This window comes from Macrobrachium nipponense, chromosome 4, assembly GCF_015104395.2.
Source record: "Macrobrachium nipponense isolate FS-2020 chromosome 4, ASM1510439v2, whole genome shotgun sequence".
NCBI lineage: Eukaryota > Metazoa > Arthropoda > Malacostraca > Decapoda > Palaemonidae > Macrobrachium > Macrobrachium nipponense.
Genome location: NC_061100.1, coordinates 132,282,686 through 132,310,652, shown reverse-complemented (window position 1 = coordinate 132,310,652; position 27,967 = coordinate 132,282,686). Strand labels below are relative to the sequence as shown.

At 38.7% G+C, this 27,967-nt stretch overlaps 1 protein-coding gene and 2 long non-coding RNA genes across 5 annotated transcripts in view; 1 reads left to right on the top strand and 2 right to left on the bottom strand.

Moving 5' to 3' along the window:
- LOC135211186 (uncharacterized) overlaps positions 1–5,642 on the bottom strand; it is a 321,835-nt gene extending 316,193 nt beyond the window's left edge. The window contains exon 1 of the long non-coding RNA XR_010313635.1: positions 4,720–5,642. This is a non-coding gene — a long non-coding RNA (uncharacterized LOC135211186). The remainder of the gene's footprint in view (positions 1–4,719) is intronic.
- Positions 4,217–12,274, top strand: LOC135211187 (uncharacterized). 2 transcript variants are annotated; one of them, XR_010313637.1, is made up of 3 exons: positions 4,217–4,583; positions 6,829–6,912; positions 11,709–12,274. It is a non-coding gene; the product is annotated as an uncharacterized LOC135211187 (long non-coding RNA). The 2 variants fall into 2 exon arrangements; XR_010313638.1 differs by lacking the exon at positions 4,217–4,583 and adding an exon at positions 6,029–6,556.
- The window catches only part of LOC135211182 (uncharacterized), a 57,992-nt gene continuing 41,549 nt past the window's right edge, over positions 11,525–27,967 (bottom strand). For both annotated transcript variants that reach the window (XM_064244396.1, XM_064244397.1), the window contains exons 3-4: positions 25,136–25,366; positions 11,525–13,041 (exon numbers count right to left, since the gene is read on the bottom strand). In XM_064244396.1, coding sequence (XP_064100466.1) covers positions 11,611–13,041; positions 25,136–25,330 — 1,626 coding nt within the window. In that variant the 5' untranslated portion in view covers positions 25,331–25,366 and the 3' untranslated portion in view covers positions 11,525–11,610. The remainder of the gene's footprint in view (positions 13,042–25,135; positions 25,367–27,967) is intronic.

The following is a 27,967-nucleotide window of genomic DNA, read 5'->3' as shown; positions in this document are numbered from 1 at the left end:
CTGGGACCTATGAGGTCATTCGGCGCTGATATGGAAGCAGGAAGAAACGCTCCAAGTTGCACTACGAATCAATTGTTAAGAGAGGGCGGAGAGTAAGATGGGAAGATAGAGAATATTATGAACGGAGGTACAGTAGAAGAAATGAAAGGGGTTCCAAACTTCCAGGTAGGGGACAAAGGGACGCTGCAAAGAACCTTAAAAGTAATGCCTACAGTGCACCGCATGAGGTGTACTGACGGCTCTACGGGACATATCTCGTACAATCCTGTTTTCGTATCTAACTTCCTATCCACTCTCATATCATACGATTTCTACTATCTCATATCATACTCCTCCCTCCTTCACTATGTTACTCATCTGTAGTACTAATACCAAAATAAATATATAAACCCAAAGAATGAGTAAATAAGGAAGATGATACATGAGAAGAGAGTACACATGATGATAAATGAATAAGTCCATCAACTGTCATGAATGTAATGATCGTAAGAAGGCGACCGTCGATTTCAAATTGTATAACATGCTTCGCAAAGAAGTAGGTATGCCGGAACGTATAATGAGTACCAAGGTATATAGAAGAGTCAGGTAGAGTCAATTGTGGGGGGTTGCGGCTTATCACACCCCCCCCCCCCCCCCCCCACAAGAGCAGCACCTCCTGGAGGACAGGTCAGGGCGAGAAGTCACTCAGCCACCGTTTCTTTCAAATGTAGATCACAGGTCACTTCAGTCACTTCTGCAGTGATTTATTTTTACTTTCTACGAATACGACCATGGTTTTGATTCTTTATGTAATCTGAATTATTATTTAAATAATGCCAAACAGCTGGACCGTGTTTGGTTGTTATTCAAATAGTAGAAAAAAGGAGGTATCCTTTTTCTGATTCCCTCATGATGAGGAAACAAGACAGAAATGGGTTTTCATCGTTAAAAGAGAAAGGACAGCTCTAACACTACTACTCATCGCATATCCAGTAAACATTTTGCAGACAGTGCATATAAAAGAGACCTGCAGCAGGAACCTCAAGTCTTTGCCGATGCCCCTCATTTAATCAAGTTAGTGAGAGCAATTTTCTTGATTCTGGTTTTGAATTGCAAAATTAAGATATTGTTCTAATCGGATGTGTTTGGGAAATTGTCGAAAGAAGTGAAGTGACATATCGCTTAACAGAGAAACATAAATTTAACAGATAGTACGCAACGTATTTATGTGAGGAAAGCAGTGCAGCTTCTTTCGGAAGCAACATCTAAAGCTTTAGATTTTATGGAAGTCAGGGACTTTTGAAGAGTATGTTCTGGGAAAGTACAAGGGACTTTATAAAGCTTGCTCACTCCTGGTTTGACGTGTTCAATTCAAAGGTACCTTATGACAGAAAAAGCTCTAGGCATGCTTATCCGATAAAATATACAATGGAGAAAATACACTCAAACCAGGCAATATTGAAAATTGTGTATCCTTGCCTTTTAAAGTGATATTGTTTTATCCTTTTTGTCAGATGTCGGATGTTTTTTTTTAGGATGAGAGTTCTGAATGCCCAAATTGTATCGAGTAGGCAAAAAAAAAAAAATGAAGCGTAAATTAACTAAATTATGCCGTGACAATTCTAAAACATTATTTTATCGTTTTTGCTAAGTATTTTTCATTTCTATTCTATTATGAAGTCAGTACTGTTTTCTGTTATCTATGTATATTTATTCTTATTAAATAATGTATTATAAAAGCGCCTTTATAAATAACCGTCAGGTCAAATACTAATAGATTTTTTAAAAGTCCTATCGAGCATATCAATTTAAGGTTTCTGTTATATATTAGAGAGCTAAACATTATCAATCCACGATTTTGTATATATACTACAGTGATCTATACGAATTCAAAAGAACACAAAACGTATACAAGATAACAGAGTGAAAAGGACATATATGAGCCTTACAGGCCTAATCCCCAATACCTTAGATCTAAGGTACTAAAGTTATTCCCAAGGTAGTATGCCTTGGTCGCTCTCACCCTGTCCTCCAGGCCTATCACGGAAATACCCCACAATTACCCTAGTGACTAAAGTGACTGTACCTCTCTATCACTGGACCGTGCTCTCTATATACCTTGATGAGTACTATACCGAAGACTGCCGAGTGGAAGCAAACCTGTAGGCGAATGGTCACTTAATTTCCATAGCCACGTAAACCCAATTTATTCCATTCTGTGATTATGTCAACTATGTTTATATTCTCTCAAATGTTTGATTTCATTTGAACAGTATATGGGACTGTTGAAAAAAAAATAAGTCAGTGTAACTTTCTGTATTTTTTCTTTATCGCATCTTGCTTCAGTTAAATTATTGGTATCGCAATTCCACTGCATATTATATATATATATATATATATATATATATATATATATATATATATATATATATATATATATATATATATATTCTAACATGTGCTAGAGTTACAAATTTAGTGTAACTAATGTTTTAACGCAAAATTAAATGAAATAATTAATCCCTTAGAATGTTACACAGTGTAACTCATAACTTTACTAGTTAATCGTGCTTCTGTTTTACAAATTTAAGTTACATCTTGTTGTTTAGGAACGTAAGGGAGGGCTATTGTTCCCCTGTTGCAGATTAGCATACTACTTAAATCTGAATGTATGTACGAACTATGTACCGATGTAAAAATATAGTTCTTATTCTTTTGATATTTATGCAGTGAAATGTGATTTCTTTGATGACTTCTTATTGTGTGTGCATTCATGTCTGTATGTGTGAGAACGAGAGAGGGAGAGAATCATGGGCGGCCAATTATATGCATGATATATATATATATATATATAATATATATATAATATATATATTATATATATATATATATTATATATATATATATATATATATATATATATATATTTATATATATATATATATATATATATATATATATATATATATATATATATATATATATATATATATATACTATATATATATATATATATATATATATATATATATATATATATATATATATATATATATATATATATATATATATCTATATATATATATATATTATATATATATATATATTATATATATATATATATATCATATATATTATATATATATATAGAGATATTATATATATATATTATTATATATATTATATAGATATATATATAGGATATATAATATATATATATTATATATTCTATATATATATATATATATATATATATATTATATATATATATTATTATTATATATATAATAGAATTATTATATATAATATTATTATATATATAATAATTCTATATATATAATATATATATCATGCATATAATTGGCCGCCCATGATTCTCTCCCTCTCTCGTTCTCACACATACAGACATGAATGCGCACACAATAAGAAGTCATCAAAGAAATCACATTTCACTGCATAAATATCAAAAGAATAAGAACTATATTTTTACATCGGTACATAGTTCGTACATACATTCAGATTTAAGTAGTATGCTAATCTGCAACAAGGGAACAATAGCCCTCCCTTACGTTCCTAAACAACATGTAACTTAAATTTGTAAAACAGAAGCACGATTAACTAGTAAAGTTATGAGTTACACTGTGTAACATTCTAAGGAATTAATTATTTCATTTAATTTTGCGTTAAAACATTAGTTACACTAAATTTGTAACTCTAGCACATGTTAGACTTATAACAAAGACTAGTAGTCAGTTTAAATCAACTATACTGAGAATCGACAGTTGGCACATATAAGCATAGAATCATAATTTATAAAAATTTCCAAACAGGATAGTATGAGACATATCATTTATTAAATGGTCCATTAATAAGAATAAATCGATCCATATAGCCTACAAAAAAAAATTGCTTCATTTACCAATTCATCACCTCCAATCCCACCCTACCAACCCTGATAATAAAGGACAGAAAACTTTCGACCTATCCTAACCTAACTTTGAACGCCGATGCACATCTGCCCATGATCTTAAAAAGTAATGTCACTGAAACAGTGGGTATAGCCTAGCCAAGCATTTCTTAGAAGAGTAACTATGAAACTCCTTTTCTTTTAGTCAAAAACCATACTTTACCCGTTATAAAATTTCCTGTCATTGAAAGGTATAGCATCCCTGTGGAGGGCTGTACACAAAACCTAACAAGTAAACGTTGCCGACATTCGGACGCGAAAATGCAGCTGGGTAGTAAAGTTGAAGTCAGTCAACAGCAAAATTAGGAGAAAATTTCCGAAAGCTTCACGATATCCCAATATTGTTGATATCATACCAACATTAAATAGTAATATCTCCGAAACTATTCATTAGCAAATGGAAAGATGGGGTCTTATGAACTCCTCTCAATGTGCACTACCTAGGCTAGTATCTATGTGGGTTTCTTTGTTGGGTTGCAGACCGGGTGTAAACTATATTGATACCTTTATTTTGACGGATAAACCAGATGACCTGTTCTCACTTCACACAGCAAATCCGGTGAAAATAAATCCCAAGCATTTTTTGCCTTCGTGATTTCGTCTCATTACTCTACAGACCATGAAGCACTCCCATGCTGTAAGTCTTATAATAATTGTAGGATAAGTATGTATACCTGCCTATAGAGTAGTCCTATAATAGGCTAATTGTTTTTCATTCTGCAACATGGCAACGAAATTAAGAAAATAGGTGATAATAGAATAAGCATTCTTACCTTGCGTAGGCGTTAATGTGGCACCACCATCGTTGTAGCTTAACAAATTTATAAGCTCTGACACAAGCAAACCAAGGTAGATAGGTTATAGTTAGGCCTATGCTGTATCTTTGATTCTAATCCAAAAAACTTCTTAGGGCCCTTATAAACCATGCAACTCGCGTTAAACGGTAGTCGATAGCATGTTTTTTTGTACCACTGTGATGTCTTCCACAGAGCGGCCACTTTTTGTGTATTCATTTGGCTGTCTCGCGATGAAACACGCTTTCATTTCACTACTAGGCTAGGTGAACATGCTTGATACTGTTACTTTGTAACACCCGTCCAGTTTCACTCAACGAAAGTGTGGAAAGTATGGAGAGCGAGTGACAGGTGACGTCAAGTCGACACTAGGAAACGAATTTTCATTTTCAAGTAACTTTTTCAACAATGTTGTTGTATCGTATGACGTCAGAGCGGCAGACAGCGTTCGAATAACTTTCAAGTATTATAATATATTTGGGAGACGTGTATATCGGGAACAGAGCCAACTCTTATAATTTGTTATGGACTGCGATTCAAGCAGCTCGGCTTGTCGACTGGAGGCCAACTCTATAGTACGAGTGCCTGTAAATAAAGGGCAAATTAAAAAGAAAAAAAACCTTACATATGCACATTCACGAATGTATGAACGTGAAAATATACATGGTATTTAATATTCAAATATACAGGTGGCAGCAACCTGTGTTCCTGCCTTGCAATAATTCCTTCAAACTCAGCATTTTAGCTTCACATTCCTCGACGGACTTGCCATGTTGAACCCGCCTATGAAAGATTTATAGCCGTGTAATACAGGCTTCAGTGTATGTCCCCCGTTAACCGATATAAATTGTTCTATCAGCGATCTCGTCAATAAATTTTATGTGTGGGGGCGTATCAAATCGCTTGTCTTTAATTCTGATCGCTAGGCTTTCAGAAGCTCAGTTATACTGTAGCAGCTCAGTTCCTTTACTCGTTGCCTGTAATTTCTCACTGAAATTGGGTTTTCAGAATGGCAACCTTGTTCTCGCAACTTTACGCCGCTTTTCATTAAAATGGAATAAAAGCGACCTCATACACACACACACACACACACACACACACACACACACACACACACACACACACACACATATATATATATATATATATATATATATATATATATATATTATATATATATATATAATGTGTGTGGTGTTGTGTGTGTATGTGCGCGCAGCCAGTGCAGGGTATATCATTGTCTTGTACAAGTATGTCTGCTAAAGAAAAAAAATAATCGGTTATTTTTTCACCAGAGTCCACACACTTAACTGTAATTCTATTTTGCTTGTCGAGGCAGTTGTGGTTCATACCCATGCTACTACAAAACGCGCGCTAGGAGTGCCCGAGGTAGCTGATTTACTGCCGAAATTCGAAGTTGATGTTACCCATCAAAAACGAATGCGAGGCAGCGAGCGAGGTAGTTGCGATAAAAATGCATCATTTACGCCGTCGTTAAACGATAGTATTCTTCTGTATATTCGAACGATCAACAAGACAAACAGTTTCGAAGAATAATATGAGTTCGCCAACGTTAGCTCGGTTATTAATGAAATGACCGGAACTGAAACTAGATGCCTTCAAGATTGGGAATCTGAATGTCACTTAGAGCCTGTGGGGAAAAGGAATTTCCAAATCATGTTCTAGGAATATCATCTAATATCGAATTCACTTGACCGGTGGAATCATAGATATAGAGAGGACTATATATCTATTGGTGGAATTGCCTACACCCAAGTGGAATTCAGAATGGTCTTTCTTTGCAGCTAAACCAAAGGTGAATGTTTTGTTGTATTGTACTACATGCATTTTAACGCAAACTGAAACAAATTACACTGAATATTAACATTTTCAGAAGAATAAATCCTGCTAAAACGTAGAATTGAAAATCATTTGAAACCTGAAAAGTTCGCAATTCAAACTGAGCAACCACTGTCGGTTTAAGTGTTAAGCTATGGTCGGTATAGTTTCACCCTATCTTATTTTACTCCTTGTTCACATTTTTGCTCGTTACTTACTATTTCTCTGATGTTTCCCCGTTATCCACAGGGATGGCCCGACCCAGGGGAGGTGGAGGGCCCGGTTACAACAACACCCGCTCCCATAATGGACAGTGGGTAGGACATTTTCACAGTAATGTATCCTCATATTATTTATTTATCACACTGAAATTAACTGTTGTCTTCTTCTTCTTCTTTTTCTTCTTCCAGCTTGTCACTTTTTTCTTTTTTTCAGATTAATACACTATGGTCTTTATTTCCTTCGCATAATAAAATACTCTTATGGGAAAATATTATTGTTATATAAAAATTAAAAAAAAAAACAGAAAATTTGTATCTAGTTCAACTTGGCTATGAAGTTGGTCAAAATTGTCTAAACTACACCCCCCTCATCAGTTTGTCCTCAAGCCATCTTTGGATTTAAATACCTTTTTTTAATTTATTCTTGATAACTTTTTAAGGTGTTGTCATACTGGTAAACCATTTCTGTCATAGAGCATGATCTTGCTTTACTAAACTGAATATATATATATATATGTATATATGTATATATATATATATATATATATATATATATATATATATATATATATATATATATATATATATATATATATATAGAGAGAGAGAGAGAGAGAGAGAGAGAGAGAGAGAGAGAGAGAGAGAGAGAGAGAGAGAGAGAGAGAGAGAGAGAGAGAGAGAGGTGTTTTAATTAATATATATGCGTAAGCGTAAACACAAGGGTTTGACTTTTCGTTCATCGGCAATAGCGTATAATCTTTTACTATTTTCACTCAAATGCAATGAGAAAATATTTTAGCAAAATTAGATTCAAGAGAAAAATAAAGATAAAACCGATGAAATTTAATTCGGAATCACAATTAAGTAAAATCATGAGCGAACCTTCATGCTTACTTGATTTGAAAGATAAGGCGAAGAGTAGGAGAGAAAGGTGCGGGGGAGGTGGTGGAGGGGAGGTGATTGAGGCGGAGGTGGATCAAAATTGGCCTTGAATTTGTCGAGTTAAGGGGGATGATAGCAGATCAGCGGAAGAAGAAAGGTTGAGCGTTTATAAACGTTATAGATGGAGGGAGACCCAGAGGCCTAACACGAAGAAGGAAGAGACATTCGACCGTCAGGAAGAGAAAGAAGTAACTGAAGTGACAGGCTGACAGCCGATTCTGAGCCGAAACAAGTGAGGTTACTCGGCCCCCATACACTATCGAGCATCGAATCGCGCTTCGTGCAACGCGTCGAGTTTTCATAGTGTATGGGGGCTTGCGCATCGTGCAACGAGCCACTCGCAGCTGGCTCGACGCTATCAAGACATTCCTGATATTTTGTGGGCGGAGCTTCGAGCCAAGTGATAATTTGTTGGGTACACGAGGAAGGCTTCATTATTTTTGTATGTTGAGTGAAATTGAAGATGGATAGCGCCAATTCAAGAGAAGTGTTAAGTGACTTTATAGACCTATACCAGTCTTTCCCGTGTTTGTGGAAAATTAAATCGGCAGATTACTATAACAAACACGCAAAACAAATTGCTCAAGACAAATTAGTAGAAAAACTGAAAGAATGTGACCCTAATGCTGATCGTGAATCATGTTTACGTTTTTTCTCTTCGAGAGCAACAGCAATGCTTAAAAAATCGTTTGTGTCTAGGTCTGAGGATGACATCTTCACTGTGCGGAAAAAGCGCTTAACTGAAACAAGGCTCTTTAGTGTGTGGGCTCCTTCGAGTTCGAGCCAAGCTTGAGGTGACTCGAAGCGCGATTCGATGCTCGGTAGTGTATGGGGGCCTTTAATAAGGAATGTTGGAAAAATCAGACACGAACGAAATAAAGGAGGAAATGAAAAAAAAAAATCAAAACCAAGAAGGTGGAACATAAAAAGGAAGAACCTAAAAGCCAGTTTATTTCCTTAGGGACTCACCGTTATTTCAGAATATAAACGTAAGATTGGAAAAATCGATCATTGCTTAGCGCGGCCGCCAGCTATACGAAAGGAAGAAGAGAAATTTGTCGAAAACACGAACTCAAAAATAACTAAAGATAAGCCATTTCTTCATTTCTTTACACACAAAGAGACATAGTGAAGTAAAAACACCAGCTAATGAAACAAAATCTAAAATAGGCACAAAAATTCCAACAACTTCTTATGACCCAATACAATGGATACCGGAATAGAGCCCGAAAGATTATAGGCAAATAGCACAAACAAAGGTCAGCGTCCCAAAATCACATTAACGCCTCAGTGGCGTGGTAGGTTTGGTGTTGGTTCTCACCTCGGTGGTCGCGGGTTCGATTCTCGGCCATTCCATTGAGGAGTGAGAGATGTGTATTTCTGGTGATAGAAGTTCACTCTCGACGTGGTTCGGAAGTCACGTAAAGCCGTTGGTCCCGTTGCTGAATAACCACTGGTTCCATGCAACGTAAAAGCACCATACAAAAAACAAAATCACATTCTCAGTGCAAAGTACACAGATCAGTTCTTTATGGATGAAACATTAAAAAATTCCCTAATGCGCAATAAAAAAAATTAGATCCACCAATATTGACAGTAAAAGGGTTGATAGGCGTAACATGAGGACAACCTCGCAGTTGCACTATGAATCAGTTGTTAGTAGAGGGTGGAAAGTAAGATGGAAGAAAAAGGATATGAAAGGAGGTACAGTAAAAGGAACAAAAGGGGTTGCAGCTAGGGCGCGAAGGCACGCTGCAAAGAACCTTAAGTAATGCCTATAGTTAACTGCATGGGGCGCACTGATGGCACTGCAACCCTACGGGATCCCCTCCTATTGGTTCTCATGCTTTGTTGCTTGTGATGCATTTATGGTGAACAACAGTACGATATTTTCAAAGAAGGAGAGATAATAATAACACTGTAATCTCATTATAACGACAATTTCCTCTATAATGGGAAAGAATTCAAGGAACAACTGCTTTAAACAAAGCATTATCACAATATATATATATATATATAATATATATATATATATATATATATATATATATATATATATACTATATATATATATATATATATATATATATATATATATATATTTCTCTCTCTCTCTCTCTCTCTCATACTTGCAGAGAAGATGGTATGGAGGAATGAATACAATAAGTTTTTGTGATAACCCAACATTAATTCTTTCAAAAGTATTTCAACTTGAAGGTAACTAATGAAGAATTAAGGCAAGAGCAAATCTTTACCAGCAGTTCCAGATCTTTCATGTTTAATGAAATAAGATATAATTTACGTTCTAAAAAAAATGTCAGACAAATTCTTTTTGGGTTCTGTTTGAATGAGAAGTGCCCATTATCAGAGTTTTCAGATGACTTACGTTTGTTAATTTTGCTGACATTTAATTTAATTTAGAACACAGTGAAAAAGTGGAATACAGATGTTGCTAGGGATGAAGAGACAAGAAAAAGAAGCATTTGTACTCAGTAACAAAAAAAGAAACTTTACATAATCAACTGATCATCACAGATGTCACACGCACTAAAATGATGCACGAGAGAAACGTAAAATGCTCAGTAAACCCCAAATTCCCAACTGTGCAGTAAGGTTGCATTTGCTCTCATCTTACCTCATTTAAGCACCAAATTTTGACCACCTGATCAAGTTAAATTTTAGAAGTACCTACCCTTCCCTTACCACAGTTCAATGAAAATGAAGGGCTGGCATTGAAAAACTGTAATAAAGTAGTATGCACTTTTACAGATTTGTTTGTATGGTGTTTTTATGTTGCATGGAACCAGTGGTTATTCAGCAACATTCACCAGAAATACACATCTCGAACCCCTCTGTGGAATACCCGAGAATCGAACTCACGGCCACCGAGGTGGTAGGCCAAGGACTTTTCTAGATACTGATATGAGTGCAGTTTGCATAATGTACTTTGATGCTGTGTTTGCTAAGACTGATAAGTACTTCTTGTGCTGTGGTGTTACAGTTGATGAAGGTTATTTTGTTTTGTTAGCTTTAAATTCTATTCCTTTTTCTCAAATAATGATCAGTTTACTTATTCCATGGAAATCACACCCCAGAAGATTTTGGATTTTCTGCTTTATGTAGATGTTTTCAAGTTGACCTATATTGTTATGTAATTTGCTTTCCATCTAGCTGGTTTCTTTCTTCTTTTTTGTTGTTGTGAGCCTCTTACCATCTGATGATTATCATAATGTTTTCCGCTTGTCCAAGATAATTTAGCAATATCCCTATTGAATCATGTTGACTGTTTGGACCCATTTTGGCTTTATCTTTCTGTGCTTGGGTGCAACTGTCTTAAATTGCCATAAAGTTGGTTTTAAATAAAAACCAATATTCTTTGTTAATACCACAATTTACATGGTTCTTACAGTGACAGTACCAAAGTTAGGCTCCCCATAGTATTAGGTTTCACAATTCTTGGGGAACTTTCTCAAAGTTCATGCCATGAAAGAGGAATATGGACAATGCTTTGATAAATAAAAACAATTAAAATACAGTCAAAGGGGTTCTAGTACGGCACTATCACAACAAGGTTTGTATTTGTTTTAAAATGACACTTCCAACAATATCTCATGCTTCACATACAAACACTCAATACATTTAGGATAACACCACCCCACATAAATTACTGTTGGGAGGCAGTTTCTTACAACTTGGAAGGGATGAGACAGTAATTAAGTAAGGCAGAGTGTTCACCTATTAAGAAATTACTTTTAATTTTATTCAGAAAATGATACCCATAAAAGGCTCATAAAAGTTTTATTTAAAAAACTAAATACATCACTGTACAATGTTAGCAAAAATTTTCTTCAGTAATAAAAGTCTGGCTTCAAATATGGAACATACTTAACATTTCAGTACTTGACACATTCAGATCCCAGTTGTTTATTCTGATTTCCTTAATAAAATTTTCTCTTTCTTTTTCAGAAATTGACCAAGATGACAGTGGTCCTACTGAGTGCAACTTTGGACAATATTTAATCAGCCTCTTCAAACCACTTATGGTTAAGAGTGGTCGATAAAGGAAGAGGTACCTAAGATTCTTCAAACAGCCAGATGTCAAAAAATCATACAAGACATTATCTTCTAAAATTTCAAGATTTAAAATCAGGATGTGCAGTTCCATTAAACCACTGCATTTTGTAAGGAAAATTGACAAATCCTCTACAGATATAGATAACCCCTCCAGATTCAAGTGAGTTAAATTAGTGAAATAGAGTAAATCTGAGCCAAAAGAGGAGTAAGGCAAGTCTGGCTGAATTGGGTTATTATTAAGTTTCAAGGTAAATTTCCTTAAATTAGGACAAGTTCTTATTATATTCTGCAAATGAGTTCTTGTGAATATCAAACTCATTGGAGCCATGGAGAGATGTTCAATGGTTAGCGATTCAATATTCTTGCCACAAATTTCTAGATACCAGAGTAATGCTGGCATACTACAATTCATAACATCCAGAGTTTCAATAGGTAGTCCTAATAAATTAGCAAGTATATTTCTGTCTTTTCTTTCAACTCCATTGCACCTCAAAGTAATAGCCTTTAGATGTGGACAAGTTTTTGCTATAAGAGACAATACATCTTCATCAAGTTCCATGTAACTTTTCAGTACTTTCAACTGATACTTTACTTTCACATCTTCATGCCTTTCTGGATTAGTTCCATGGAGTAAATAAAAAACATCACCAAAATTGACATCTGGAGTTACCAAAAGTTCTTCCAAGTCTGGACATAAATACAAGAGTACAGCAGTGCCATGAGTCCCAGCACATGTATACTCCAAGTGAACTTTCTTCAGTTTCCTACATCCTGACTTGGAAGGTACTACAGCACCACTTCTGATATCCCCAAAACAGTCTTCAGATGGAACAAACCCACAAAGATAAAACAAACCATCATCATCTACTCCTGAGCACATATCAATGCTGATTTCCTCCAAACTGGGGCAATGTTTGGATAGAATTTTCAGCATAGAGTTATTACAAAGCTGTGAACATTTCAAGCTTCTTAGGTTCACTAGGGTTGACAGAAATCTATACAGATGAATTGGCCCTTCTCTGGAAGATTCAAGTTCAGCATATTCTTCACCTCCATCGTATTGCCCAGGAGCATAATTCATCTTCAGGGATTTCAACTGCTTCCCATCTAGTTCTCCTAAAACAGATGGCATTAATTTCTGACAATCAATTATCCAAAGGTATTCTGCATGAAGTTCTGTACACAGGTATAAATACTTCTCATTCAACATCTCCTTGTATATGATCTGAAAAAAAGAATACAGAAAAGACTGCTTTAATACTAAAGTGCAAACATTGGTTTTTCTCAAGTTAAATAAATTATGCATAAATTAAATATTTGATATTGCATAAGCACACAAACCACTGTTTTCCATATTTTTATTTCTCATGCCAGTTGGGAATAAGGAAATACAGAGAAGTAATTTACTAACTAGCTCATAGTTTTCAAAGTGTAAAATACACTTGTTCAATACAAGTGTATCAGAGGCTAACATATATTGCTCAACTGCTTTATGCAGAGGCAACTTACCATCCATTTCTTTTAAGAGTAGGTGTCTATACAAAATATTGGAGCAATGCATGTTTTAGAAAATGCGTAACAACAAATTATTTATTTCTGAACCCACCATTCAATACTCTGTATTTCTGAAAATGCCAGATAAATGACATTTTGTTTCAATCAGCCATTAACCCTTTAACACCGATTGGACGTATTAAACGTCAACATAAATTGTCTGTTGGGTGCCGATTGGACGTATGGTACGTCGATATAAAAAAAGTTTTTTAAAAATTCGCGGAAAAATAGTTATAGGCCTACTAGGCGAAAACTTTTGAATCACGCGCCTAGGGGGATGCTGGGAGCTCACGGATCAAGGCGTTGTTTTATCTACAATCGTTACTCAGGCGCACAAGTGCGAATTTCTTTCTTCTCACACTAAAAAGTATCAGCGACACATCTCAGAAATTATTTCGCCACTTTGACATAAATTTTGCACCATTTTAAATTAGCCGTTACATGGAGTATTATACAGTAGTACCTCGAGATACGAAATTAATCCGTTCCGAGGCGCCCTTCGTATTATGAGGTTTTCGTATCTTGGACCACATTTTACATGTAAAATGGCTAATCTGTTCCAAGCCCTCCAAAAACACCCCAGTAAATTATATTTCCAGGCCTACAACACATGTTCTAGGGTTACGACGCCGATCCAACGGAAGAAATATGACTCCAAAAAGGCAAAATACTGTACATACTTGAGTAATATTCAACTGCATGTAATGTTCAACCCCATTTTTACTGAATATATTAAGACTTTAGCATATGTCCCTTAGCAATAAGCCTAGCCTATGTTAGCGGTTGCTACTGTAGCCTAGTCTATGATTCTGACATCTAAACCTAAGAAGCTAAAAGCTTAGAATATGCCAATAAAATGTATAAATAATCAGTATGTACTCATTTCAAATAATTATTAATTAATCATTAACTATAATACACAAACAAACAAACAAAACCCTTCCAATCGATTGTTTACATTCAGCTCTTACGAGTACCGAATGAACGCCAAGCAATCACTTTTCCTAGGACACAGTAAGCCATAAATTTTCATTAGTATCTCTCTTCAACTAATGAAACTACCAAACAGTATAATAACCATTCATTTCTATTCTTTATTCTATCTTTACCTAATGGAGATACCGAGTTACTGACAGCTATAATGAAACATATACGTTACGTAATATTAAAACAGAAGAAGAATTCTAAAAAATACGTATTTCTTGGCTTCAATGATAGCAGTCTGATTTATTTTATATTTTATGATACCTAATTCACAATTTTTTTTATTAAATGTATTGCATGTACTCATTTCAAATAATTATTAAGTAACCATTAACTATAATAAACAAACAAAAAAAAAAAAAGCTTCCAAACTTCTGTTTACATCCAGCACTTACGAGTATCGAACGATCGCCAAGCAATCACTTTTCCTAGTACACAGTAAGCCATAAATTTTCATTATCTCTCTTCAACTACTGAAACTACCAAACAGTATAATAACCATTCATTTCTATTCTTTATTCTATCTTTACCTAATGTTTTTTTTTTATTAAATGTATTGCATGAATAAGTTTTTCAATTTACAGCATCCTTTTACCAATTGAATACTTAAAGCACAAGGGGTAGATGCTGACCAATAGGAGAGCAGGATCTTATGGGGTGACTAGCATCAGGAACCAATGGTGGTCCGGGCGAATCTCGGGACTTTACAGCAACAACCTTTCGTAACTTGAGCAATTTTCGTATGTAGAGCTGTAAAATTTTTCGTATTTGCTTTTGTATCTCGAGTTTTTCATAAGTTGAGCCTTTCGTATGTCGAGGTACGACAGTATATGAAAATGTGCCCAATTTCATGTATAATGCAACAAAAAACAACTCATGGTTGTAGCTTTTATCAGTTTTGAAATATTTTCATATAAATAATGATGTGCCAAAATTTCAACCTTCGGTCAACTTTGACTCTACCGAAATGGTAAAAAAAACACAATTGTAAGCTAAAACTCTTATATTCTAGTAATATTCAATCATTTACCTTCATTTTGCAACAAATTGGAAGTCTCTAGCACAATATTTCAATTTATGGTGAATTTATGAAAAAAACTTTTTCCTTACGTCCACGCGGTAACTCTTCCGAAAAAATCATACATTTTCTGGGCTCAGCTCGTGTCGGCCTATGAAAGTATCCTTAATATCATTCTTTCTAGGTAAAATTAGCCTAAAATTACCAGAGAAAAACAAAATTAAGAAAATGTCAGTAAAACTGACTCGCTCACTCTTAAAAAGAAGTGTCGGTATGATAAAGGGGCGAGTGTGGAACACTACCACGAGCCAAACACCAATTAGAACTTCCTATCAGAATCCCCCCAAGAGAGAGCTGATCCCAACGGGCGATGCAGCCTCTACTACTACTACTAGAGGACGCCACGGACAGCAGCGCCCCTAGCGGACATCCTTAATTTTTAGCGCTAGCGACAAGTCGCCATTTTCTTGTGCTCGTGCTTTATTGGATTTTATCCGTACTATCTAAGATGGAACGCTCTGCAATTGCCACGGCTAAGTTAAGTAACTCATAAGTAACATTTTACCTTAGTTTTATCTTCCGGGTACCAGTATTTTCCTCTTAATAGGTCATATACGGTTCCCCGGTTGTCTCGTGGCGGCCATGCCGTCTCGTAAGATTCCCGGTCCTCCATACTGGGACTTCTTATACTTATGGGCTTACTTTATCACGTTCATTGTTTTACATCGAGTTTTAGCTAGTTCAGCCCTCCTACCATTCTCTTAGCTTGGTATTTAGGGCTATTATTATTTTCCGGCCCAGCATCCCGGCTCTTGCTCTACATCGGCTATCGCTGGCTCCGAGTAGGCTCCTGTTTCTTGGAACAGTCTGCCTCCTCCTGGGCTTCTTTCTCTTTTACTAAAAGTGTCTCTTCCACCTTTCGATGTATATTTATTTATTTATTTAGGGTGTTAGGCTAGCCTAGGTGCTTGTTCCATGTATTGGTACAGCTTGGTTCACGTGGCCCTACCACGGTTGTGTTGCTCGCGGCCTAGGCCACTTGCGGTCACGTGTTCCATAGCACCTTACCCTGCCCCTTCCCTCCCTCTCTGATATAGGGAGGAGCTGGGGGACCCCTTGGTTGTTATGACAACCTCATCGCCTTCTCTCACACTTTCGGAGGTGACCAGGGGTCCTCCCAGCGGGGGGTATAGGGCGACCACTATGAGGTACCGGGTCTCCATGCGGGTAGTTGGTGAGGCGGGGAGGAGTAGGCCATCCCTCCCCCCCTTTTTTCCGCTCCCGCCGTGTTTCGCCGAGACCTTCCTCCCCCCCTCCCCAGTTGCTCAGCCACCTCCCTTACGATACGAAAGGAGCCTTCCGTCGCAGCCGGGGCACCTTTGGTTATAGGTTACTGGCTCCGCTAGCGGGCAGGGTGGGTACTACTAGTGGTCGGTTGCTTGCCTACTATATCCTTATTTATCTCTCCCCCGCTACCGGAAGGGAGCTTACCCCTTACCTACGCACTCTTCTAGTAGACGGGCGGAGAGAATTTGTTTTATTTTTGTTATTTTAAGGATATATACCCTAATTATACAATATTTTACAATGAATTGTGTGTTATTATTATTATTTTATCAACCATCCCCGCCATTTTCCGTCGTGGTTTCCATTACCACCACTCCTAGTTGGTTGATTCTTGTGCTTCCGCCATCGGCGGAGCCATAGCCTATATACCAACCTAGTTACCACACGTATTTTGGCATGGCTCTGGTTTTATCTAACTTTATCGCTCCGGCACCAGCGGAGCATATGTTAGGCTGTAAGTGTTTACTTGGTACTCATGTACTTTTTCACTTACAGGCTACCAACTGCCAGGTCCCAGCCTGTAACGCGACGCTTTACGACCCCTGTGGACATGATGAGTGCAGGTCTCACGCCCCTTGTGCCACGTCGTTCAACGAGACGATTGTCTGGCACCCTGAAGCCTGCGCCATATGCTACGACCTGGTCGGTCAGCTGGGAGATGGGGTAAGTCCATTATAGGCTTACTTATGATTTTACTAACAACTTCTAGTCGTAAGTTTGTTAACCCCGTTCCACAATTGGCAGCTAATCTCACCTTTCTTTCAGGCTAGCGGTGTGAGGGAAGTCGCCCTCGCCACCCTGAAAGCGTGGGTGGGCGGCTTTGGGAAGAACGCCGCCAAGGGCCAGCCCTACATTTTGGACAGGAAGCTGGCCGTCCAGATCTTCCCCGCGGGCAAGTCGACGGGTTACGTCGACCCCTTGTCCGCTGCCCCACTGATAGCCTCCATCCAGCAAGACCTCCAGCAATCGTTTGGGGTCGTAGCCTCCCAGGAGTCGGTCCCGGACGTCGCTGCCCTGGACCTTAACCTTGAGCCCATGGCGGTAGGTGGGGAGGATTTGTTGGTTGAGGTAGGTATGTCGGGCGCCCAAGGTCTTTCCTTGGGCGCTCCTGGATCTTCTCCTGTCCCCTCTTCTTCCGCTTCTTTCCAAGGCTTTGTGGGTGGATCGAGATCCCTATTCGCCCTCCCTACTCTCTCTGTACCTCCTAAGGAGAAGGGAAAGAGAGAACCGAAGACCTTATCTAAGTCGACTTCTAGGAAGTCGTCTTCGTCTTCTTCGGCTAGGAAGTCGTCGACTTCCTATGCCGATGCGGTGAAGGCAAAGCCGGGCTCTTCCCAATCGAAGAGCTCCAGAAGCAAGGCTGCGAAGGAGAAGGCTCGCGCTCCCACCGAGTCACTGCCTTCTCCCGCCTCCACTGCTTCCACTCCGGCTATGCCGGCAGGGGTAGCAAGCACCAGCACCTTCGATCCTCTACTTTCTCAGCAGGGGTGATGGAACAGGTGGGCGTGCTAGTAGGCTCCCAAATCTCCGCACTGGGAACGCGGTTCGAGCAGATGTTTGCGCAATTATCAAACAGTCTGTCTCAATCTGGACAGTCAATCCAGGATCTCTCTAATAGAATGAGAGAGAATGAGGACCGAGTAGCTGGGCTAGCTCAGGCTCCTTCCCCAGTCTCCCCAGCATCTAGCACGGGGATTCTTCAACTTCCACCTTATGACTCCTTGCCAGCTTTCTCTATGGAGAACCCATGGAGAGTAGCTGCCTACGCTCCATTCAAGGACGGAATGATTTCTATCTCGGAGTGTGGAACTCGAAGGATTGAGGACTTCGAGTTCTACCCTCCGGGTCTGACGCAGCCTTTCATCGGGTATGCTAGGCTGACGCCAACGGCTCTGACGAGAGAAGACAAAATCTCTAAGGAGTCAGTTCTTTATAGTAGAGATCACGCCCAGCGGGAATGGGTTCACTGCCTTGAGGACTGGGAGTGTACTAACACTAAACTCCAGGCCTACAAGAGTCCCTTCACTATTTTCGCGACGGAAGAGGAGGTTTCTCTTCCGTTCGCCACGAAATTAGTGGAGAAGTCCCTTCAGGCAGTCCTCAAGGATGAGCCCATTCCACAGTTGAGGGAGGCGGAGTCTACTTCTCCGCTCTTCCCCGCCTTCGGAGAATTGTGGGAAAACTTGCCAGCTACATTCACGCTGGGTAAACTCAAGCCGGACTGCGCCATGGACCAGTTCGGTGAGAAATTACCTAGGCTGCCGGATTCCCTAATCCAGGCAGAGTTCGATGCGCGAACTAGGTTTGGCAGGTCCCTCAATTCCCTCATCATCACAGAAATGGCTGCCCTTTCCTACGCTACGGAACCGCTGTTCAAGATTCTGGCGAAATCTCAGTTTCAGACGGTTCTAACGGACGCTTTTGACTTCTTCCAGGCTAGGAGGAACTGCCGGAAGCATGTCCTACAAGAGTGCACAATCAGGCATGAGCCTAATAGACTCTTGGCTGCAAGCATGTGGGGAGCGGATCTCTTCCCAGAGTCCGCAGTGAACGAGGTCCACCACGAAGCTGCTAGACTCAACCAGAGCCTTAGAGCTAGGTGGGGTATTTTCCTCAAAGAGGAAACAGGAATCCGTTCCCACTGCTGGCAAGAAACCAAAGAAGGCTGGTAAGAGGTTCCAGCCATTATAAAAAACTCCAGCAACAGCAGCAATTTGTGCAGGCAGTCCCAGTTACCCAACAGGGACAACCTTCCACCTCTAAGCAGAACCAACCTTTCCTCCTGGTGCCCCAGCAATCTCAACCATCCACTTCCTACGCTATCTCGCCGGCCTTCAACCCTGCTTATGAGGCTCAAGGCTACTCTCAACCGAGAGGTAGGGCGAGAGGTTACTTTCGTCAGCGTGGCGCAGGAAGGGGCACGAGGAGTAGACAGTTCAGAGGAGGGCGTGGTGGCCAACCCGCCCATCAGCAATGAGGCTCCCCAGGTAGGAGGGAGGCTGTTCCTCTTCCGCCACAGGTGGGGGTTCAGCAATTGGGCACAGAGCATAGTGTCCAAAGGATTAGGCTGGAGTTGGATCAAAGATCCTCCTCCAATCAAATCATTTCATCAGGTACCGTCAAAGGAATTGATAGATTACGCGGAAGAACTCCTTCAGAAAGGAGCTATTGCGAGAGTCAAACATCTAAAATTTCAAGGGCGCTTATTCAGCGTGCCAAAGAAAGGCTCAACAAAAAGAAGGGTAATCTTAGACTTGTCAAAGCTAAACTCTTTCATTCGCTGCGACAAGTTCAAGATGCTTACCCTCTCGCAAGTAAGGACCTTACTTCCGCGTGGAGCCGTCACATGCTCCATCGATCTTACAGACGCATACTATCATATCCCTATAGCCAGGCACTTCCGCCCATTCCTAGGATTCAGGCTAGGAAATCAGACATTCTCATTCAAAGCGATGCCCTTCGGTCTGAATGTAGCCCCCAGGGTATTCACAAAGATAGCAGAAGTGGTTGTACAACAATTGAGAGCTCAGGGAATCATGGTAGCGGCATACCTCGACGATTGGTTGATCTGGGCACCAACAGTCGAGGAATGTCTCGAAGCTACCAAAAAGGTAGTTCACTTTCTGGAACATCTGGGGTTCCAGATAAAACAAAACGAAATCCAGACTTACTCCGGAATCTCGTTTTCAGTGGCTAGGAATCCAATGGGATTTGTCTTCCCACAATCTATCAATTCCATTGGCCAAACGGAAGGAAATAGCAAAATCTGTCAGGCAATTCCTCAAATGCAAACAAACGTCAAGAAGAAACCAGGAGAGAATCCTAGGGTCTCTTCAGTTTGCTTCGGTAACAGATATCCTTCTGAAAGCAAGGCTGAAAGATATAAATCGAATTTGGCGGTCAAAAGCAAACTCCAAATATCGAGACAAGTTGTCAGTAATTCCACAGATCCTTCGCAACCAACTACGGCCTTGGTCAAAAAGTAAAGAAACTTAGCCAAGAAAGTACCCCTTCAATATCCCCTCCCAGTGCTAACCATTCACACGGATGCATCCCTGTCCGGGTGGGGGGGATACTCTCAGTTCAAACAGGTTCAGGGGACTTGGTCAGTTCAATTTCGCCAGCTCCACATAAACGTGTTGGAAGCAATGGCAGTATTTCTTACTCTGAAGAGACTGCTTCCCCCGAAGAAGTCTCATCTAAGGCTAGTTTTGGACAGTGCAGTGGTAGTTCATTGCATCAACAGAGGAGGGTCCAAATCCAAACATGTGAACCATGTCATGATAGCCATCTTTGCATTAGCAAACAAACACAAATGGCATCTGTCTGCCACTCACCTGGCAGGAGTAAGAAATGTGATAGCAGACGCTCTGTCCCGGTCAGTTCCTCTGGAATCAGAGTGGTCTCTGGACGTCGGGTCATTCCAGTGGGTAAGCCGGAGAGTCCCAGGTCTCCAAGTGGATCTCTTCGCCTCACAAGCGAACCACAAGCTCCCTTGCTATGTGGCCCCCAACCTGGACCCTCTGGCTTATGCCACGGACGCCCTGTCGTTAGATTGGAATCAGTGGAGGAGAATTTATGTTTTTCCTCCAGTGAATCTTCTCTTGAAAGTCCTAGACAAACTAAGGTCTTTCAAAGGGATAGTAGCTCTGATTGCACCGGACTGGCCCAAGAGCAACTGGTATCCTCTTCTCTTGGAATTGGGGTCTCCGACCTCAACGGATCCCCAATCCCAAACTATCACAATCAGTACAAATGAGGACTGTGTTCGCTTCCTCAGGAACTCTCCAGACCCTAACTTTATGGACTTCATGAAGTTTGCGGCTAATAAAGATGCTGACATTGATCCACAGAATATTCTCTTCCTAGAATCAGATAAGAGAGAGTCAACCATTAGACAATATGACTCAGCTGTTAAAAAATTAGCATCTTTCTTGAGAGAATCGAACACTACAACCATGACAGTTAATTTGGCTATATCCTTTTTCAGATCCTTATTTGAAAAAGGTTTAGCAGCTAGCACGATTACCACTCATAAATCGGCTTTGAAGAAAATCTTTCAAGTAGGTTTTCAGATAGATTTGACTGAATCTTATTTCACATCTATCCCTAAAGCCTGTGCTAGACTTAGACCTTCCCAGAGGCCTACTACAGTTTCATGGTTCTTAAATGACGTCCTCAAACTAGCTTCAGATACTGACAACTCATCTTGTACATTCATAATGCTCCTGAGGAAGACATTATTCTTATTAAGCCTAGCCTTCAGGAGCTAGAATTTCAGAACTGTCGGCTCTATCCAGGGATGCGGGTCATGTGGAATTCCTCCCATCAGGAGAAGTTCTACTTGCTCCGGATCGTAGCTTTTTAGCCAAAAATGAAGATCCTCTTGCAAGGTGGGCCCCTTGGAAGGTTATCCCACTTCCACAGGATCCTTCTCTCTGCCCAGTATCAACTCTAAGAGCCTTTCTATCTCGTACTTCTTCTAGATCCTCAGGTGCTCTCTTCATGAGAGAAAAAGGTGGTACTTTATCAGTTAAAGGCATTAGACAGCAAATCCTTTACTTCATTAAACAAGCCAACCCTGAGTCATTCCCAAAAGCACATGATATCAGGGGAGTAGCCACCTCAATTAATTATTTCCAACATATGAACTTTGAGGATCTTAGAAAGTATACTGGATGGAAATCCCCGACAGTCTTTAAACGGCATTATTTAAAGTCCTTGGAATCTTTAAAGTTTTCAGCAGTAGCAGCGGGAAATAGATCCGTTTCTGATACTGTTTAATAGTTGTAGTATAGATCCAGGTCTCCTTTCTACCTACATCAACCAACATGCCTCACCCTTTCGTCAGGCTACTCAAACATCATAGCCTTAGCCGTTGTATCATATAGTGGATTGTCCCTTATTTTTTTGCTAGGGACATCCACATTTGTACTGATAATGTACTTCAGTGTACCTACCCTTATTTTTATGCTAGGGTAGGACACAATATGTTTGTATATATTCACCATTTTATGTTTATGATGAACTTCAGTCACAATGTGTTTGTATATATTTTGGAATTTTTGTATTGATGATGGATTTCAGTGTACCTACCCTTATTTTTATGCTAGGGTAGGACACATGGGTGTATATATTTTATAATTTTGTATTTTTGTTAAGTAAATCCCAATTTTTCCTTATTTTACATGCATCTCTGTAATTTACTTTAATTACCATTTAAGTACTTTAAGATTACTAACATTTTATTATTTTACTGTTAAAATAAGTTAGTTTAAGTGCTTAATTTGTATGCTGTAATTGATTTACTTATATTATATCCATCATTTTAAATTGTTTTTCATTGTTCCTTTTTTTCCATCTTGTCTGTTTCTCTGGTACTCTTTCATAGGCCGACACGAGCTGAGCCCAGAAAGAATGATATTAAGGATACTTTCATAGGCCGACACGAGCTGAGCCCAGAAAAGGGATTTTGACGAAGGAAAAATCTATTTCTGGGTGATTGGCTCGTGTCGCCCTATGAAACCCCCCCTTTTTATGGTTTGTTTTCCCCCCCTTGCAGGACAAGATGTATTTAACTGTTTTAATTAAGGATGTCCGCTAGGGGCGCTGCTGTCCGTGGCGTCCTCTAGTAGTAGTAGTAGAGGCTGCATCGCCCGTTGGGATCAGCTCTCTCTTGGGGGGATTCTGATAGGAAGTTCTAATTGGTGTTTGGCTCGTGGTAGTGTTCCACACTCGCCCCTTTATCATACCGACACTTCTTTTTAAGAGTGAGCGAGTCAGTTTTACTGACATTTTCTTAATTTTGTTTTTCTCTGGTAATTTTAGGCTAATTTTACCTAGAAAGAATGATATTAAGGATACTTTCATAGGGCGACACGAGCCAATCACCCAGAAATAGATTTTTCCTTCGTCAAAATCCCTTTTTTCGTCCGATTGTCGTAATGTTTGCACCATTTTAAATTAGCCGTTACATAAAGTTTTATATATGAAAATGTCCACAATTTCATGTAGAATACAACTAAAAATAACCTAAGGTTGTAGCTTTTATCAGTTTTGAAATATTTTCATATAAATAACGATAAGTGCCAAAATATCAACCTTACATTCTAGTAATATTCTATCATTTACCTTTATTTTGCAACAAATTGGAAGTCTCTAGCACACAATATTTCGATTTATGGTGAATTTATATATAAAAAAAACATTTTCCTTACATCCGCGCAGTAACTCTTCCGAAAAAAAACTGACATTTTTTTGTCCGATTGTCGTAATGTTTCCACCATTTTAAATTAGCCGTTACATAAAGTTTTATATATGAAAATGTGCACAATTTTATGTAGAATACAACAATAAACAACCTATGGTTGTAGCTTTTATGAGTTTTGAAATATTTTCATATAAATAACGATAAATAGAAAAAATTCGTCCTTCGGTCAACTTTAACTCGACCCAAATGGTCGAAAACTGCAATTGTAAGCTACAACACTTACAGTCTAGTAATATTCAATCAATTACCTTCGTTTTGCAACAAACGGGAAGTCTCTAGCACAATATTTCAATTTATGGTAAATTTTTGAAAACAGCTTTTTTTTTACGTCTGAGTGTTACGAATTCATGCATCATTTTGTGATAATATTTTCTCTGTGTTGCCTTGATCGTTTTACAATGTGTTATATACCAAAATGATCGCAATGTAGTGTAAAATACAACGAAAACAAATTAACTCGTTAGCTTTAACCGTTTTGCTCTCAGCGCCATTTGTATAATTATATATGAAATTTTTTTCGCACTGTCATATATCCCAATATTGATATATGATAATGATATTTTTATAATTTCTGATGGTTGCATACTAAACTTCAGGCAATGACAAAAAAAAAAGGAGCCAAAAATTATCTCTTAATCTTGAAAACTAAGCGTGCTGTGATTTTTTGAAAAAAACCTTTTTTCCACTTCGGCGCTCACTCGCGAACGCCGCCCGCATACGGGAGATGATTTTTAAAATACCGCTTCGGCGTTTAAGGGTTAAAACACACAACTTACACAGTTTTAGTATTATATACATATATGTATGTGTATGATTTCCTCCTCTTCTGATACATGTGTGGAGATTACTGCTACCCCAGATTAGGCTACCATAAAGTAAAGGGTTTGTGTAAAAAGATCTTCTATTTTTCTCTACTTAAAATTGAATATTTTCACATACAACTCATTACTTTACAAGAAATTTGGCTTGTATAACCTGAGAAATTTGCATGGATATTGATAGTAGACAAGCATGGACCTACTGCTACTTTTCATCTTTTGTCAAAATAATACACTGCAATTTAAAATACCACAAATGTGGCCTACTGTATCTATAGGTGATGTGTTTGTGATGATATCAGTGTAAATACAGTAAAATAATGCTTACCCTATGAGAGTCTTGTAAAAACCTTTCACATATCGCAGACTGAATTTGAGGGGGTAAAAGGATATCAAAATAATCTACCACAAATTTGATATCCTTTTTAAAAATCGTGCAATCACAGCAGAGTTTCCGAAGAATGAGTGACACATGATTTAGTGCAGTTTCTTGTAATCCTAATACTTGTTTAAATGGTGGCATGTTCACTTCTTTTGAAGATTCGTTTCTTCCTATTATCTGAAATAAAGATGTATACAATAATAAAATTTCTATAATATTTCTAAAACACTAGGCTAAATGTGAAGTTTTAAAATTCCTGGGGGAATAATACACACTTATCACAAAGACCATACAACTCAAAATAAAAGGATAACTTATACTAAAAAGATTAGTCTATTGCTCATGTAAAGCAGCCTACAAAACTGGGACAAAAATAAACATCCTCACTGAAAATAATCCTTTTCATACAGTGCAGAATTACAGTTTTGTCTGAATAGGTAATGTTAGACCCATCACGAACTCCAGTGTACAGTAGAAGCCCATAAGAAATGAATGAAAATGTATTAATCTGTTCTTGACCACCTGTTTTTACCCTAACCTTGCCTTCTTATACAAAACATTACAATTAAATACGTTCAGAATTAAATAAGATATTGTATTAGACGTCCTTTTTTTAATTTTCAAATGTATACTGTATAAAAAACTGGCCTACATCCAATGTGGCCATATTACTGATAACTGACCAAGCGCCATAGGCTAGTCTAGGTATAGTATGTACCGTACTGGGTAGGCACAAAACTTGTTGTTAATAATAAAACATAGAAAAACGAGCCTAATTTTAACAGTAAATTAATAAAATATTAAAAATAAGATGCTACATCAATCACACAAATGCTTCTTACATATTTTTCAATAATCTCCCCCCTTAAGTTCAACTGTGGTTCTTCATACCATTTTCATTTTCTGCTTGTCTGCCAATGGCTGTCTTAGACCCATGATTGAATAAAAATGCAGTACAGAAAGCCACAAAATCTAAGGTAATATTCCTGTACAAGCGTGCAGTTGATCAAAACAATAGCAGCAGAGTGAGCTGGCTTTAAACAACAACGCCACCAACGTCAACTAGCAGTAATTGACCGAAACACATTTGTTTACAAAAATCATATGGCATATTAGGTTGGATTTAGGTTTTTTTTTTCAGGCTCTTGTTTCTCACTAGCTCTGACCCACTCATCTCTCACGAACTCCCATGCAGAAGTAAACATAAAGTGGCTTGCAGGATTACCTGCCTATTCAACACCTCGACGTTCTTAAAGGCGAGAATTTCAGTCCTAATATATTAGTTTCAAGATATAAACTAATCCGGGATCAACCAACCCCATGGGAACTTACTGACACTCCAACCAGGGTCATTCCACCGCAAGTGCCAGTCAACCCCCACAGCGAGTGATTGCCCACTCCCCCTGGCTAACCCCCATCCACCCAAATGATCACCGCATTCATCTCCCATCTTCGTGAGTAGCCATGGATACATTAAACATAATCTCTTGGAATATTTTTGGCCTCAAGCGGAACATTCCTCTCCTAAACATGTTCTGCAAAAACTTCAAAGGCATCATCACATTGCAAGAAACGCTCCTCTGGCCACATGACCTAACCATCTGCAATTCAATTCATGAAGACTTCAGAACCTTCTCGACTTCATCGATGCAAGTTACAGATCAAATCATAGCCGGTCGCCCGAAAGGGGGCCTTTCTTTCCTGTGGCACAAATTGTTAGACAATATGATAAAGGTGATGACCTACAGGAGTGACAGACTGCTGGGGCTTCAAGTGACAGTAGGGAACTCTAAAATCCTAATTATTAATGTTTATATGCCATGGGAAAATAACAATAATTTTGATCATTACTGCATGATCCTAGGGGAGTTACACAGTATTATTCATGATTCTCCTGATGATCGTATTTGTATAATCGGGGACCTTAATTCTCACCCCACAAAACAATTTTATAATGAACTTACTCGCTTCTGTCAAAATCATGCTCTCCAAATTAGCGATGTAATGCTCTTCCCTCCCTCCTCCTATTCATATGTACATAATAAAGCAGACTCTATTACAACCTCCTGGCTGGACCACTGCATCACATCTCCACAACTTCATGATTCTATTATGACCTGCAATATTCGCTATGATCTTGCAACGGGCTACGATCACATCCCATTACAGGTGTCATTCAGTACCCCATCCCTCCCTACCATGAACCCCCTAAATGATTGCCCACCAGCGGTAAAATGAAATTTTCATTATTAAAATGAAGTTTTATTGTATACTTACCAAACAATTATGATTATACCCACCCTCCTCCCCTTAGGTGGACGGACGGGCAGAAAGAATTGGATTCACCTGGGCAGTTGTACCTGGTTCTCCCGCGAGTGGAGGGAGATGACGTCATCACCACCAGTGTTGGCGACGCCTACGCGCTAAATTTGAATTTAGTCTCCTGCCGCTCGTGGAAATCACGGCTGTATAATTGTTTGGTAAGTATACAATAAAACTTCATTTTAATAATGAAAATTTCATTTTTATTGTAGTGTCTTACCGAACAATTATACAGCTGATTACACATTTATGGGAAGGTGGGATTCAGTGGACCACTAGTATTTCTAAATGGTTACATTTATTACAATACCAGTAAACACTCAAGGTGTCTGTTGTACCTTACCTTGTAAGAGAGCTACAGCAGACTGTTACTGCCTCTGGTCGGTGCTCTTCTTACTATTGTAGAGGAATTGGAATTTGACCAAAGTTAGCCTCTACAGGAGTGGAATCCTTCCG